Consider the following 17057-nt stretch of genomic DNA (forward strand, 5'->3'; position numbering starts at 1 on the left):
CCATACGGGTACCGGATATATCCATTGTGCGACGCTCCCTCACCTCGGTGGCTTCGTTTTCAAACCCAGCCGAGGCGCACTTCCGGTTCCGCCATTTTGCCTCCCTTTCGGCGCCGAGGGGGGAGGGGAGGAGAGGGGAGGGGCTTGAAAAACAAAAACCAATTTAATATATATATATATATTTTCCCATGATGATAATAACCTATATTTTTAAAAAAGACTAAGGGCTTTTTTTTTTAAAGGAAAGATGCCGGTAGGAAGTTAGGAGAGGAGAAGAACCGAACCCCAGACGCCTCTGAGGGGGTGAGTGAAGGGGGGAAAGAGGGTGGGGGGGGGTCGTTGTTGTTGGGGGGGGGGAGCCGGGTTGCTTTATGAGGGGGGGGCAGTTGGCGTGAGGGGATGAGGCGGCGGAGGCCCGAGAGAGAGAGAGAGAGAGAGAGAGAGAGAGAGAGAGAGAAAGAAAGAAAGAAAAGAAAGGAAGGAAGGAAAGAGACGACCTCGCAGGGCTGTTGTGAAGAAGAGAGAGAGAGAAAGGAAGGAGGGAAAGCGCCACGTCCGCCGCCTCGAGCTCCTCGGAAGAAAGGGCAGCCTTAGAAATAACGCTGGATTTAATGCAGGAATCAACGAACACACAAATTCTTTGATTCTTCCTCTTCTTTTAATGAAGCGGTATATAAAGAAACAGATAAATCCTGGGAGCAATGGCAATAAAGTAATAGGAACTCGAAACAACCACACTAAGCAAAGCAGATCCTGCCCCACAGAAAAGAGGCCACAAATATTTGTGTGTGTGTGTGTGTTTTTTTGGAAAACCGCTTTAAACTAAGGGAAGCTTTCCCCCTAATGGGTTTGCTAGTTTTCAAGGTTGCAGAAGACTCTTTGGGGCAGGAAGAGCTGTAAGTGGAGTGATGGGAGTGGTTTTCTTTCCCCCCTAAAATGGGTATCGAGGATTATGGATTTAATTTGGCTTCATTCCCAAGAGAGACCTCGAAGCCCTTTGCCGTATAATGACGGACGCGCACACGTTACAGTATATATATGTGTGTGTGTGTGTGTGTGTATATCTGTATATGTATATATAATGTAATATCTAAAATGTTTTATACACACACACACACATATATGGGGAGGGGACAGAAACAGGATGCTAAAAAAGGACAGGAGAGCCGTGGGGTCTTGCCAATACATTTGAGTGGAAATACAACAAACATGTAACCCCATTTTCAGGTCCTGCCTTTGCTGGGGATCCAGAGGGAGGAGGAGGCCTCCCCCTCCCCGCTTTTATCTTATCTCATCGTTTCTTGGTGCGGGGGAACATGCCTGCCTCTGTGGGTGGATGCCATGTGCATTTCAATGAAATATTAGCGTTCGCTTCCCCCCCCAGTTTTAATATTTGTACATACCCCTTCGTACGTGTACGATGTAAATATCAAGTGGAAACATCCTTTACGTGTTTATTTTAAATATGCGTATACACGTGTGCCTGTACACATTCATTATTTCTGTTCTGTTCGACAAGTCTTGATTGCAAGGAAGCCTCTGAACGGTTTGCAAAGGTACCTTTGTGTATCTTTCACGTAAAAGTTTCTAGGGGGTTTGTTTGCCCTGTCGCAGCGAGATCAAGGACTCGCCTCCTGGCAGCCAGCTAGGCCAATGGCAAGGGATGACGGGAGATGGAGTCCAGGGGAACTGGGAAGGCTGCAGGTTTCTCACTCCCTGCTGTAAAGAATTGGCCTTGCTGTATTGTGAACCAGCGCTTAAGGTCTCACCTGTTGCACTGCGCTCCTGGCAAGTGGTTATAGGAGGGGCTGGAGCATTTAATAATTGTCATGCCTTTTAAAATGCTAAATTATAGCCTTGTGGAGTTTGATGTCCTCTTCTTGAACCATACCATATCCTCTGCTCTCTCTCGCACCCCATGTCAAACTCCAGATTTTTGAAACCATCTGTTCCCATGTATCAAGATGTCCCTGGTGGACCTGGGGAAGAGGCTGCTGGAAGCGGCTCGCAAAGGCCAAGATGACGAAGTCAGGACGTTGATGGCAAACGGGGCGCCTTTCACTACGGACTGGGTGTGTATGGAGGGCAACAATATTGCGGGGGACGGGAGAGGGAAATGGGGGGGGGGAAGGTTCTTTTGCTGGGATCACAGCAACAAATTCATGGCTACTATCACGATGGCTCTGCTCCGCTTGCACACAGTGTTTCTAAATACAGTGGTACCTCGGGTTACAGACGCTTCAGGTTACAGACTGCACTAACCCAGAAATAGTACCTCTGGTTAAGATCTTTGCTTCAGGATGAGAACAGAAATCACACGGTGGCGGCGTGGCAGCAGCAAGAGGCCCCATTAGCTAAAGTGGTGCTTCAGGTTAAGAACGGACCTCCAGAATGAATTAAGTTCTTAACCCGAGGTACCACTGTACCAGCTGCTGAATTCCATGGGAGTGGAGCGGGATGTGCTGCTCAAATCCTACTTGCTTGTTTCTTATGTACTATAGAGCTATGGTCTATTTTTTAATTTATTGAATTTATATCCTGCGCTTTGTCCCGAAGGAGCCCCGGGAGCAAGCATGTACTGTAGTAGCTTGGTTCTCGAACTTAATCTGTTCCAGGAGTCCGTTTGACTCCCAAAACCATTCGAAAACCAAGGTGTGGTTTCCGATTGGCTGCAGGAGCTTCCTGCACTCCATCGGAAGCTGCGTCGGACGTTTGGCTTCTGAAAAGCGTTCACAAACCGGAACACTTACTTCCGGTTTTGCGGTGTTTATATGCTCATACTAACACATCTGCTGAAATAAATAATTGTGGATTTGTGAACAGTATATTATGTCTATTCTATGCAACTCTGTCTGCACCAGTTTCAGAGGAACCCAGATTTGCAACCTCTCAGACAGTGTTGGACTCCCAGCTCCCATCAGTGTACCTGCCCATTGGCAGTGCTGATGGGGAATGACGGGCGCTGGAAGCGATTGACATCTGGAGGGGCATAGGTTCCCTACACACTTGTTATAGAAGACTGCATGGTCAGCTGAAGCCATTTGTCCCCCACTCCCCTGTCCACAAGGCACAAAGTCCCTGCATGCCTCCTGAGTCACGGAGATTGCGTGCCACCTTGAATACGAGGGGAGCATCCGCAGAGCCATAGACGAACCCCTTCATCGTGGAGCATAGTCAGGGACGGTGGACTGTTCCGTAAGAAGGTGGTAACATTTTCCTGTTCACTCGTCCGGCAGCTGGGAACATCCCCTCTTCATCTGGCAGCTCAGCATGGCCACTATTCCACGGCGGAAGTCCTGCTCCGAGCGGGAGTGAGCAGAGACGCACGGACCAAGGTGGACAGGACGCCGCTGCACATGGCGGCCGCTGACGGGCACTCGCACATCGTGGAGCTCCTCATCAGGGTAAATGATCTTCTGTCGTAATGGGGGTGGCTTTAAAAAGACCTGAGCAGCGGTTAAGGTTAAGCAACGAGGTGTCAGGTTGGGAATAACAGCAGAACCTAAAGCCCACCATCTGTTTTCACCCATAGAAGCAGGAATAAGAAATTATCCTTCTTCCCCTCTCTGCTGAACCTTCACTGATTCGTTTACCCACATCTTGCTTTTGTCATAGTGTCTTGTTCAGGCATAGGCAACCTTTGGCCCTCCAGATGTTTTGGACTACAATTCCCATCATCCCTGACCACTGGTCCTGTTAGCTAGGGATCATGGGAGTTGTAGACCAAAACATCTGGAGGGCTGAAGGTTGCCAGGGCCTGGTCTTGTTGGTACATTGGGACAGACTAGCATAGTTGTATTCCTGTTGTCTCGACTGTGGCTAGAGTAGCATTTGCGCCAGCGTAGAGAGCTGAAAAGCACTTCCTTGGAGCATCCTTGATGGTGTGGGCTGTTTGATTTCTTTGCACGGCCGGGGAGCAGCGTTCCCCATGCTCCTCATGCAATTGGCTTTGACCCATAGCTGCTGTTTCTCTTCCCCCTGCTCGTCAGAACGGTGCCGACGTGAACGCCAAGGACATGCTGAAGATGACGGCGTTGCACTGGGCGACGGAGCACAACCACCGCGACGTCGTTGAGCTGCTCGTCAAGTATGGGGCCAACGTGCACGCCTTCAGCAAGTTTGACAAGTCTGCCTTTGACATCGCGCTGGACAAGAACAACCCAGAGACCTTGTTGATACTTCAGGTGGGAGAGAAACGCTGCCTTTTTGTCCCCAACAGAACACCAGCCCTGATAAACTGTATCTTTAAAGGTAAAGGTACCCCTGCCCGTATGGGCCAGTCGTGTCCGACTCTAGGGTTGTGCACCCATCTCACTCAAGAGGCCGGGGGCCAGCGCTGTCCGGAGACACTTCCGGGTCACGTGGCCAGCGTGACGAAGCTGCTCTGGCGAGCCAGCACCAGCGCAGCACACGGAAACGCCGTTTACCTTCCCGCTATAAAGCGATACCTATTTATCTACTTGCGCTTAGGGGTGCTTTCGAACTGCTAGGTGGGCAGGAGCTGGGACCGAAAGACAGGAGCTCACCCCGCCGCGGGGATTTGAACCGCCGACCATGCGATCGGCAAGTCCTAGGCACTGAGGTTTTAACCACAGCGCCACCCGCGTCCCTAAAACTGTATCTTAATGAGGACCTAAAAGGGTATAAAATATCCCGAACGCCCTCCAAAACAGCAGTGCTTTTTATTTTATTTTTATTATTTATTATTTATTATTATTATTTTTATTATTATTATTATTATAACTTGCTGTCTGAACCTCCATTGGCAAAGGAGCTGAGTGAGTTCCTTCTTTGAGGGTGTCCTACAATCCAAGCACCCTCGCCACGAAAGGAGCACATCAGACAGTGAGGGAAAGGGGTGAGTAGAGGAGCAGGTAGAGGCCTTAGGAGACCTGGCCTAACACTGTTATCTGGGTCTAGGATAACGCTATGCTTGTGGTTAGCAATACTGGCGTTTATCTCTTTTAGACCCGAAGGGCTGGCACCTAAAAATAACATTGCCTCTTTTAGATTTCTGGTGTCTTTCTCCCACCTCACAGCTGAAGCAGAATACGCCGACAAGCCTTGAAAGTTTAATTTCTTTTGACCCAAGGCAGTGGTTTTATCTACGTATTTGGCAAGATTTTTTAGCAGTTTGCATAAAACAGTATAAAACATTCATAAAAAATACTGATAGAACCAAAGGTTCAAAACTAATGGATGTCCAGTTCATCAAAATAGAAATAAAACTGGAAGTTTTAAAAGCAGGCCTACGTAATAAGATGGCGTATCTGAGTGTGTGTACGTAAATGAAATATGTTTTAAGCAGATGTTGCAAAGAGTACAGTTGTACTTTCGTTGCCGAATGCCTTGGTACTCGTACGTTTTGGCTCCCAAACTACTGAAAACCAGAAGTGAGTGTTCCAGTTTTCAAATGATTTTTGGAAGCTGAACATCTGGCACGGCTTCTGTGGTTTCTGATTGAGTGCAGGAAGCTCCTGCAGCCAATTGGAAGCCACACCTTGGTTTTTGAACGGTTCCAGCAGTCGAACGGTGACTGTATGGTGAAGGCATTTTCCTAATGTCAATGAGCAATGCTGCAACGCTGAAAGATTGATTCCTTGCAAGTGTGAAAGCAGTTGAGTAGGCACATATGGAGCAAGGTGATTCCCCCTTGAATTTGTCCGGGTAACAAATCGGCACCCAGTGCGGATCCCTGAGCCTGAAGTGTAACACGCTGAGAGGGTCTTGCTCCTGTCAGGGGTTGTGCCTCAAAAACGGCAGTTTTTGGACCAAGGATTCTCCAGCAATGGGCTTGCAAAGAGGTGGCTGGATATGGCAAGTGGAAGGCTGTTTTGAGGCAAGCATTTAAGAAGGAACATCTGCCTGAATCATGGCATCGTTCTCTTCCTCAGGAAGCAATGCAAAACCAGGTCAACACCAACCCCGAGAGAGTGAACCCGGTCCCAGGCTCCGTCACCGTGGGCCAGCCGTTTATTTTGGCTTCAGGAGACATGATGAGTCTGGCCAGCATCGTCTCCTCGGCAGGCACCAAAACAACCTCAGGTAGGACTCTGGCAACGGCCGCACCCACTTCCTCCCCTCTTGCTGTGTCAACACAGGATAGTGAAACCGCCTCTGCGCGTGTCTGCCATTCTGGGATGTCTCTGTTAACATCCTTTGTTCCCTCTTCCACCCTCCCGGGCAGGCGATTCCCACATTTCCACGGTGCAGTTTCCAAACTCAACAACCTCAGTCCTTGCCACGCTGGCAGCCATCGCAGAAGCCTCCGGCCCGCTTTCCAACTCAAACAGAGCTCCCGGTAGGTCGAAAGGAATCTGGGTATTAGTCGCCAGGGATGGGTGGACTGGTGGAAAGACTTTGGGCATTGTCCCTATGCAGTCTGTCTCAACTCTGATGGGAAAAAGCAGGCCATCTCTGCTCCCTCTCCAGCACCCTCCTGTCCATCCAGATCATAAGCAGGGAGGGGGGGATTGGCTTAGCTCGCTGGACTTCCCCCAGTAACCTGGTGGGCATTATAAAAACAAACTAGTTAGTTACAGTAGCGTGCTCTTTAACGAATGCTAGCAATAAAAATAAACAGAAAAGCAATACAGAAAAGTTACAGAATCCTGTAAACAAGACCAATAAACAAGGAAACAATTACATCATAAGGTAAACAAACAAAATGACAACATGAATTAATATTTCCAGTTTAACAAAATGCAAGCCTCAAGGCTAGCAGGGCTGCCAGGTACCCACTGCTTAACCCCTGAGAGACCTGCCACAAAGGCACACTTCTGAAATATTTAGGGGTAGGATGAGGAACCAGCGACTCTTCAGATGCTGACTCCAACCTCCAGCAGCCAGCAAGGCCAGAGGTTGTAGACGCAGCAACATCTGGATAGCAACAAACTCCCCATCCCTGTTCGGATCCTCACAAGCCTTACACACACACACACACACACACACACACACACACACACACACACGTGGAAACAAAGAGCTAGTAGTGTTACTCTCCCTCCAATCCCCCCATAGTGCATTTTAAAGCAGGGAGAGGGAAACTGCCTGCCTCCCACCAGCAAGACAAATAGTTGGGGTGAGCATCCGGCAGGCCTCAGGTCCCGCCAGTCCTGAGTTAGGCCAATCAAGGTCTCTGTGTTCAGAAAACAGCCATGCCCCTACACAAAAAAAGGGAGCTAGAAACCCTTCTGTTCTCTGTGCTGCCATGAGGTCTAGAAACCTCGTTTTGAGTTTCTCGAGCCCATTCCAACAAATGTGAAAACCGCAGCTGCGTGTGGGTTGCTACACCTCATTTGCTCATTTTCTTTGTGGCGCCAGTTTGTAAGCGCTGTGTTTGTCCAGGCGGCCCCCAAAGCTGTGATTTGGAGGATGGATGGCGGCTAATGGATTGAAGTTGAATCCTGACAAGACAGAAGTACTGTTTTTGGGGGACAGGGGGCGGGCTGGTGTGGAGGACTCCCTGGTCCTGAATAGGGTAACTGTGCCCCTGAATAATAATAATAATAATAATAATAATAATAATAATTTATTATTTATACCCCGCCCATCTGGCTGGGTTTCCCCAGCCACTCTGGGCGGCTTCCAAAAGAATATTAAAATACTGTGATACATCAAACATTAAAAGCTTCCCTAAACAGGTGCGTAGCCTGGGAGTCATTTTGGACTCACAGCTGTCCATGGAGGCGCAGGTCAAGTCTGTATCCAGGGCAGCTGTCTACCAACTCCACCTGGTACGCAGGCTGAGACCCTACCTGCCCGCGGACTGTTTCACCAGAGTGGTGCATGCTCTAGTTATCTCCCGCTTGGACTACTGCCATGCGCTCTACGTGGGGCTACCTTTGAAGGTGACTTGGAAACTACAGCTAATCCAGAATGCGGCAGCTAGACTGGTGACTGGGGGCGGCCGCCGAGACCACATAACACCGGTCTTGAAAGACCTACATTGGCTCCCAGTACGTTTCCGAGCACAATTCAAAGTGCTGGTGTTGACCTTTAAAGCCCTAAATGGCTTCGGCCCAGTATACCTGAAGGAGCGTCTCCACCCCCATCGTTCTGCCCGGACGCTGAGGTCCAGGGCCGAGGGCCTTCTGGCGGTTCCCTCACTGCGAGAAGCAAAGCTACAGGGAACCAGGCAGAGGGCCTTTTCGGTGGTGGCACCCGCCCTGTGGAACGCCCTCCCATCAGATGTCAAAACGATAAACAACTACCTGACATTGAGAAGACATCTTAAGGCAGCCCTGTTCAGGGAAGTTTTTAATGTATGATATTTTAGTGTTTTTTGGTTTCTATGGAAGCCGCCCAGAGTGGCTGGGGAGACCCAGCCAGATGGGCGGGGTACAAATAATATATTATTATTATTATTATTATTAAGCTCTTTCCTCCCTGTTTAAATTTTTTAAAAAAGAAACAGAAGCGGCTGAGCTCTTGCCTTTGACTTCTTTCTTTCTCTCTCTTTTTTTTTTTTTGCAGCATCTGAGGAAACAGTGGACTCCAGCTCTGCCAGTTCCCCCCTCCAGCACGTGGTCGGTGGCGGGGGCCGGCGGATTATCACGATCATGACCGACGGCGTCCATCTGGGCAACCTCCAGGCGGCCCTTCCCAGCGGGGCCCTCGGCCAGCCCTTCATCGTGACGATGCAGAATGGGCAGCAAGGTAAAGGGGGGGGGGGAACGACTCCAGGGGAGAGGTGCAAGCTGCTCCCTCAGCCAGCATCAAACAGAAGAGCAGAGAGTGTGGGGGACAAACCTCTGGCCCTTCCAGTGTGGCTGGACACTTGACTACATCTGGGAGGTGTTATGAGAGCCACCTTCAAATTGCTGGAGAAGACAAGCAGGCTTGATCTTCTGTTGCTCTGGAGTGGAGGATACTAAGCAGCATTTTCATAGGACAAGGAGATGTCAACCAAACATTAAGAAGAACTTTTCTGACGGCAAGAGCTGTTTGACAGTGGAATGGACAATTTTGGAAGGCGATGGACTCTCCTTCCCTGTAGGTTTTTAAGCAGAAGTTGGGTGGCCATCAGTCAGGACTTCCTTAGCTGCCATTGCTGCTTTGCAGGGATTTTGGACTTTGATCACCATCCCTGGCCTTTGGAGGGCATTCCTGTCTGGAAGGCAACAGGTTGTCAAAGGCCTGCATAGTACAGTGGTACCTCGCAAGACGAATGCCTCGCAAGACAAAAAACTCGCTAGACGAAAGGGTTTTTTGTTTTTTGAGCTGCTTCGCAAGACGATTTTCCCTAGGGGCTTGCTTCGCAAGACGGAAACGTCTTGCAAGTTTGTTTCCTTTTTCTTGACACCGTTAATACAGTTGCGACTTGACTTCGAGGAGCAACTCATAGAACGCGGTGTGGTAGCCTTTTTTGAGGTTTTTAAAGACTTTGGTGATTTTTGAAGGTTTTCCAAAACTTTCCCGACACCGTGCTTCGCAAGATGAAAAAAATCGCAAGACGGCAAAACTCGCGGAACGAATTAATTTCGTCTTGCGAGGCACCACTGTATCTTTTTGGCCTGGCAAGCCAGACCTCATCTCTGCCCCACCTTCCCCTTCCACAGTCCCAACTGCGTGGGGCCACCCATCCAAAGGAACTTGGCTGAAGATCGTGGGTATGAAATAGGGTTGCCGTTTGGAAAACCCCAAAGTTGACGAGCCTTTTAAAGACAAACCCCAAAGTTGTTGAGATTTGTTTTTCCCCAAAAATGCCACAAACACCCTGCGATTTTTCAATTGAGTTGTCTTAAGATCCAGGACAAAGCCAGATGTCAATTCTGCCTTTGAAATCCCAGAAATGTCCGGCAAAATCCGGGCGTATGGCAGCCCTGTAGAAAACAATAGAAACAACAATAATATAATAATTGTTATTATCTTTATTAGCATGCCACACTTCAGTCTCAGGTACCAAGGGGAGTTACAGCAATTTAAATACAGTATTAAAGAAATTGAATTGAGCTATGAACTGAAGATGAACCGACCAACCTCTGTTCTGTAAAGGGGCGAACGTGAACTGCAGTTAGTCGAGGCTGGAATGGCTCCCGTTCTAAAAACTGGACTTTCCAACCCCTGAGCAGAACTGTGTGCTTTCCTCCCCTCACCAGAATTTCCTCTCTCTCTCTCTCTCTCTCTCTCCCCCCCCCCCCCCCACCTTGCAGTCCTCACAGTGCCTGCTGGTCAGGTCGCAGAAGAAACCGTCATCGAGGAGCAAAGTGACAGCGATCACCACATAGTAGAGGAGGAGGAGGAGGAGGAGCCCCCTGCCAAGAAGATCAAGGTGGAGGAAGTTGCAGATGACCTGGAAGAAAGCAAGGTAAAGTGGGGCCTTTTGGGCACCCATGTCTTAGAATGGCGAGAAATTTTACTTACTTTTACAGTGGTACCTTGGATCCCGAACGCCCTGGAACCCGGACGTTTTGGCTCCCGAACGATTGAAACCCGGAAGTGATTGTTCCGGTTTGCGAATGTTCTTTTGGAAGCCGAACGTCCTTCTGCGGCTTCCGATTGGCTGCAGGAGCTTCCTGCAGCCAATCGGAAGCTGTGATTTGGTTTTCGAACGTTTTGGAAATCAAATGGACTTCCGGAATGGATTCCGTTTGACTTCCAAGCTACGACTGTTGTTATTTTGTTGCAATCGTATCCCATCATTTTCCCTCCCAAGAAACTCAACGTGGCGTAATCTGGTGAACCGGGTTCGCGTCTCCACTCCTCCACCTGCAGCTGCTGGGTGACCTTGGGCCAGTCACACTTCTCTGAAGTCTCTCAGCCCCACTCACTTCACAGAGTGTTTGTTGTGGTGGAGGAAGGGAAAAGGAGATTTGAGACTCCTTCCGGTAGTGATAAAGCGGGATATCAAATCCAAACTCCTCTTCTTTATTCTCACAATAGCCCTGTGAGGTAGGTTAGGCTGAGAGGCAGCGAGGGGCCCAAGGAGCTTCATAGGCAAGTGGCAGGATTTGAACCCTGGTCTCTCCCAGGTCCTAGTCCAACACTCTTAGGCACAAGTAGTTCACCCTTTTTGCCAGAAAGATTTTACTTGTGCATCCCTTCACAGAGGGAAGATGGACAGGGCCTCTGTGCCTTCCCCCCCCTCCGCAGCCCATGAGGTCTAGAACCTTGCTTTCCCCCAGCAGTAAACTGGGATCTTTAGCCCAGCCCTGATCCACCATCCATCCACCCTCCTCTTTGGAGGAAGCCCTCTCTGCAGCTGCCCTGAGCCGCCCCTCCTGACAAAGACATGGGTCTGCTCCCCCCCCCCCCCCGTAGGAGAGGGAGATTTTGCAGCAGCAGCTTCAAGAAGCCAACCGCCGCGCTCAGGAGTACCGCAGCCGGCTGATGAAGAAGGAGCTGGAGGCCGAGGGGTACCGGCAGAAGCTGGAAGCCATGGACAGGCAACAGGCCAACGGGACGGAAGGGGTCGCGGAGGACGACGGCGAAGGCCAGGCGGTCAGCTCTGCCGCCGTGTCGGAGGAGGAGGCCGTCAGCTCCACGGTGGACCTGGAACTCCCGACCGACGTCGCGGTGGAGACGGTCAGCACCTCGTAACCCTTCAGGTCGCCCTTTCGCTTACTTTCTTAAAATAGGAAAATCAAAAGGATTAAAGCTTGCCTGGGAAACGGGTGTAGCTGAGAGAAGGAAGCCACACCCCTCCCTCCAAAAAAACTCTGGACAAAAGTCCTTTGGTGGGGGACAGTTCACAGTCAACCCCCCTATCCCCTCTCCTGTCCGTTGTCCTCGCTTTTTTCCCCTTTCAGAACAGGGCTTTAAACACACACAGCCATAAAATAAATGCCTTTTTTTATAATCTCCCTAGCCGTTCAGAGAGAGATATTTTTGTTACCGGAAGCCCTTTTTATAAGCCGCCAGCAAGTGACCTAAAGCACCGAACCAAACCTGGCCCTTTTTATGAGGGCGAGGCAGCCTTATTGTCAGGGTGCCAGCCCTCTCTGGAACGGGGTGGGAATGCTGATGTATGCAGCCCAGTTTCTCGGGGGGGGGGGCGGAGGCAGAAAACAGGAGCAGATCCACAGGACGTTCCCTCCCCCCCCCACCAAATGGCCCCAGTTGCTGAAGGACCCTGCGTGCAAATGGACAGGAGGCACTCACTTTCCTGTTTCCTGAGGCCTTGACAATAGCCGGTGCGACAAAGGCAAGCTCGCCTCTTAGAAACACTGGCAGCGGCTTGTATCGAAAGCATTGCCCTTGGTGCTGAGCCTCTGAGCTGCCCTCTCTGTACCTCCTGGGGGCCAAGGGGGAGGGTTTTATTAGCTCTGGGGGTTCCCTTGAATTCCAGTCGCTCCTCTCGCTTATCTGGCTGGAGGGGTGTGTCTGTGTGTGTGTGAGAGAGAGACTGTACAAACCAGCCTTATTAGATTACAAAAGGTAGAAATCCACGCCCGTTGCTCCACCCACTATCTCCTCTGGCCCTGCGCACCTCTGCCAGGTGGCCCCTGGAAGATGGGGATGCGGCCCCTGGGCTGCAGAAGCTTCCCTGGCCCCAGCACAAGCCTGCCTGCCTGTGCCTTGTGAGATGTGCATATTTACCTCTGGCTCGGGGATGGAGGGATGTCTGCAGCCCTTCCGGATGCTCCCAGGCCGCAAGCCGCACCCTCCTTGTCCTCCTTTAATCCCCATCCTATTCTGACCGGGGCTGGTGGGACTTGGGGTCAACCTGTGGAAGGCTGCAGGTGTCGTCTCCCCCCTGTTTCTGCCCCCCAGGCTTGCTCTTCGATTGGTGCAGGCCTTTGGGATATTCAGCTTTCAAAAGGACCCCAAAGACTCCCGCCCTTGTCTGTCTCCCTTCACCCTTGCGCCCCCAGCCTTCAGTTCTACCCAGAATACAACATGTACCATATCTTTCCGTCTATAAGACGTCCCCATGTATAAGACGCCCCCTATTTTGGGGGGGCACAAATTTAAGAAAATGGGGAGAGAGATGGCCCCTATCTAAGACGCCCCCCCAATTTTTGACATTTTTCAGGGGGGAAACCTAGTCTTATACACGGAAAAATATGGTAACTCTTAACAGCTAGGCCAATATTTTATAGGAAAGGAAAGAGCCGCCCCATTGCAAGGAATCTCGCAAACCTAGCGTGTGTGGGGCTTTCGAATTTATTCCCTTTGGACTGCGAAGCCACTGTGAGGCTGAAGCAGGCTTAATTTCAAAAGGTGCATTTATTTATATTTGCTATAGCTCTCTATATTTTTAATATATATATATATTGTATGTATATAACTGATCGCAGTCCAGTTCCCAGAGTCGTCTTCGTGCCTGTGAGGACTAGAACCACATTTTTTAAAAAAATGAAGCAACCCCAAAAACTGTATTCAGGTTTACACCCGTCTATCTGCTCTGCTGTGTGTTGCACTCGATGCCTTAGGGACCGGATGGGGAAGCCCCCATTGCTATCCCTGATGGTTGGCCACACAGGATGCTGGGAGTTGAAGCCCAACATTGTAGGGAGGGCCTACCCCACCCCCCGGCTATTATAAAATAAAAGTAGGAACTGTAGGGGGACCAGTTAGCCTCTGATAACAGCCCTTGATGTCGCTCACGTCTCTCTGGTTCTGGGGCGTGTGTGTCCAAGGGTGGGTTGAAAGGCAGCCAGCAACTGCACACGTGTAGGAACATAAGAAGACCTTTGCAGGATCAGGCCAGCGGGAGCCCGCCTGGCCCAGCACTCTGCTCTCACAGTGGCCAAAGGCCCCAAGGAACCGAAGGACCTAGATAGACTGTCTCTGGGTCTGGAGGTCCCGTAAGAATGTGCGGAGAGCCCTGCTGTGCAGGATCAGGCTGAAGGGGACCCATCTTGCCCAGCACCCTGTTCTCACTGTGGCCGACCAGATGCCCCAGATGCGAGCGGGACGCGAGCATGACGGCAGCAACACACTCCCCACTTGTGATCCTTGCGGGGCCTTTGTTCCTTCAAACAAACGATGGGCGAGGCCAATTGTCAGCAGCTGAAGTTCCTCATTACCCAGAACAGAGGTCGCCAACGTGGACGGGGTTTTGCAGCTCTCAGCATCCCTGATGGTTGGCTGTGCCGACGGGGGATGATGGAAGTCCCAGCACCCTCTGCAGGGGCACCTGAGCAGCTGCTCAGACTTTAGAAATTGAAGAAGCGAGGGCCCTGGCAGAGCATCAGAGCGGCTGCCTTGCGTGCAGAAGGTCCCTGGCTCAGGTTCCTGAGGCACCCCCCTCTCTGCCTGAAAGCCCAGAGAGCTGCTGCCGGTCAGTGCAGACAGCACTGCCCTTTGCGGACCAACGATCTGCATAAATCAGCTTTCCACATTCCTAAGATTTTCAGGGATAGCTTATAAAAGCAAATGTCGGGCACGTCAGCAACTGAGAACTGATGATTTTGGCGGGGCAGGTTTCTTGCAGGGTTGTTGTTTAAACATTCCTAAGAGTTGTCCACTGAGCTAGAGATGTCCATGCACTCTCTGGATGCGCTTTTGAATCCCTGGTGCAAGCTGTGGGCTTCTCCGTTCCTCCCAAGAGAGGGAGGGAAATCAGGTGTGCAAAGGATCACGGACACACAGCCCCGTCCCCCACAAGAAATGGGAGACCCCCTCTCACAACACCTGTCACTAGGGCCAGATTCGCACCCTGCATTTAAAGTACTTCAGTACCACTTTAAGCAGCCATGGCCTCCTCCCAACAAATCCTGGGAGCTGTGGTTCGTTGTGGGTGCTGAGAGATTTTAGGAGACACCCCCCTCCCCCAAATATAGGAGCTATGGGTCCCAGAGTGGTTTAGGAATCAGTCCCTCTTCCCAGGGAACTCTGGGAATTGTAGTCCTGTGAGAGGAAATAGAAGACTTCTAGCAACTCTCAGCACTCTTAGCAAAACTACATCTCCCAGAAGTCTTTGGGGGAAGCCATGACTGTATCGTCGTGGTATATGGCGCTTTGAAATGCACGGTGTTTGCCTGGCCCTGGGCAGGACAAATGAACTGTGAGCAAACAGGTTTCGCGAAGAACCTTCCCCTCTAGGAGCGAGGGAGGCAGTGAGCACCAGACTCGTGCTCCTGCGTTTTTAGGAAAAGGAACCCTATTTATTTAATGTGCAATTTAGAAAAAGGAAATTAAAAAGCCTTGCTGCAGCCTTTCACTTTTTAAAGCAGCGATCTTGAAACGATCTTCTAAGTGCTAAGAAACGTAGCACCTTGGCGTTCGCCCGGTGCCTTGGTGGTCTCTGGAGAGAAAGGGGAGCAGGCAGAGCGATGACCCTCGTCTCTCGTCAAAACTGCAGCGTCAACGTTGGGGCCCCGCCGGCCTTTTACGGCCACGGAAACCTCCTAACTTGGCCCAGCGCAGACTCCAGGAGGCAGCTGTTACAAGTGCCCTACAGATTTGTAGATGACTTTTTTCTTTTTTTATTATGAAAAATAGCTTTATGTACAGGCTGGCTTGTTTAAGGGGGGGGGGGGAGGGAAATATATTTTATATTTTAGGGTCTTTTGCCCGAAAATGTTACGTTTACAATGTGTACAATTTCCTCTCTTTTTTTGTACTCTGGTTTGGTTAATAAAAATGCCATGGTCACCCGTTTTCTTTCTGAGCTGGGAAATTAAAACAAGCAGGACTCCTCCGTGGAGTAGCGAGACAACCGTTGTTACGGGTTCTGTGGGTCTGGGAGTCTGCGGAGTTCAGCCTGACCCCTTGCAAGGAGGTCCTGCTTCTGGAAGGGTTCCTTGACACCCAGGGCCATGTGTCCACATTTATTACCCATATCTCAGTCTCAAGGGATGGGAGAGCCCATAGTCCTTCAGATATGGCTGGCCTAACCATTGGCCCTCCGAGTCCGACGACGACATCTGGAGAGCTTCAGGTTCCCCACTGCTGGCTGATGATCCCATGAGACAGGGAGGGAGATGGAAGAAGGGGGTTGCTGGGGAATACAGTGGTACCTCGGGTTAAGTACTTAATTCGTTCTGGAGGTCCGTTCTTAACCTGAAACTGTTCTTAAGCTGAAGCACCATTTTAGCTAATGGGGCCTCCTGCTGCCGCCGCGCCCCCGGAGCACGATTTCTCTTCTCATCCTGAAGCAAAGTTCTTTTTTTTAAAAAAACAACTTTTATTAAATTTTCCATTTTAACAATCCAATCAAATTATTCCAAATTATACAAATATGTATCATGTAGTCCGAATATTCTGCCAAATTATAATTTTTTATTGGGACTTCCTATGCTTCAAGTTTGGGGGGGGGGGGTTCTGATCATCTCTGAAGCCGAGGTCTTAACCCGAGGTACTATTTCTGGGTTAGCGGAGTCTGTAACCTGAAGTGTATGTAACCTGAAGCGTATGTAACCCGAGGTACCACTGTAATAGGATTGTAGGAGTGGAAGGGACCCCAGAGCATCATCTAGTCGAACCCCCTGCACTGCAGAAACCACTAATAGAGAACCCCTGAAAAGTGGCCATCTAAGTCAAACCAGAAGATTGACTTGCTAGAGGCCCACTTGCCAAATTCCCGATTCAGAGAGGAATCAAATCGCCCTGAGAATCTTAGGAGAACCAGTCCGAAGGGAAGCTTAGTTACGCTGAAAACGGTGGTTTGTTCCCCCCCTTTGACTTGCCATCCCCAGGTGGGAAAACGAGCGCGTTGTTTTCATCCATGGATCTGAGCCCCCGCAAGGTGGCACGGTCCGGACGTCGGCCCCAAATGCCCCCGTCTGCCCTGCAAAGAGCCTGGATCTTGTTAAGATTCCTGGGGCGTCGCAGGCCTCGCTCTCTGCCAAGCGCTGACTAATAACTAACATTTCGCCGCTGGTAACGAGGCGCCAGCCGAGCCCCGCTTTGATTTATAGCGGCTTAGCGGGCTTTTGACGGGGAAAGTAATTAGCTTTCCCCAGGAAAATGAAAAGTGGGGGGAGAATCGGGGAGTAGCTGAAAGGCAGCCGTGTGCCAAGCGATTCTGGGCCTCTGGCTCCCCTAAAGGCATGGAGTCGGGGACCCAGGTGGGTGTCCTGGGGGGAACATACCTGTCCCTTCCTCTTCTGGTCCTGGATCTCAGTCAGCTTACGAAGATGCTTGCCCCTGTTTCAGCTTGTTGGCCT

The 17057-nt window shown here is 50.5% G+C and overlaps 1 protein-coding gene across 2 annotated transcripts; it reads left to right on the plus strand.

Moving 5' to 3' along the window:
• The first annotated feature begins 115 nt into the window (after positions 1-115).
• On the plus strand, positions 116-15543 carry GABPB2 (GA binding protein transcription factor subunit beta 2). 2 transcript variants are annotated; one of them, XM_028709693.2, is made up of 9 exons: positions 120-303; positions 1933-2072; positions 3237-3404; positions 3990-4184; positions 5895-6045; positions 6188-6301; positions 8476-8658; positions 10155-10309; positions 11263-15543. In XM_028709693.2, exons 2-9 carry the CDS (start codon positions 1965-1967, stop codon positions 11539-11541), a joined length of 1353 nt encoding a protein of 450 aa, XP_028565526.2. In that variant the 5' UTR covers positions 120-303; positions 1933-1964; the 3' UTR covers positions 11542-15543. The 2 variants fall into 2 exon arrangements, with proteins under 2 accessions (XP_077776989.1, XP_028565526.2); XM_077920863.1 differs by lacking the exon at positions 6188-6301 and having other exon boundaries at positions 116-303.
• The last annotated feature ends 1514 nt before the right edge of the window (positions 15544-17057 follow it).

This window comes from Podarcis muralis, chromosome 16 (genome assembly GCF_964188315.1).
Source record: "Podarcis muralis chromosome 16, rPodMur119.hap1.1, whole genome shotgun sequence".
Lineage (NCBI taxonomy): Eukaryota > Metazoa > Chordata > Lepidosauria > Squamata > Lacertidae > Podarcis > Podarcis muralis.

Coding starts and splice junctions, on each gene's coding strand:
- GABPB2 (XM_028709693.2), top strand. CDS start 1,965: ATGTCCCTGGTGGACCTGGGGAAGAGGCTGCTGGAAGCGGCTCGCAAA. Junction 3,405..3,989: donor TCGTGGAGCTCCTCATCAGG/GTAAATGATCTT, acceptor CCTGCTCGTCAG/AACGGTGCCGACGTGAACGC. Junction 4,185..5,894: donor AGACCTTGTTGATACTTCAG/GTGGGAGAGAAA, acceptor TCTCTTCCTCAG/GAAGCAATGCAAAACCAGGT.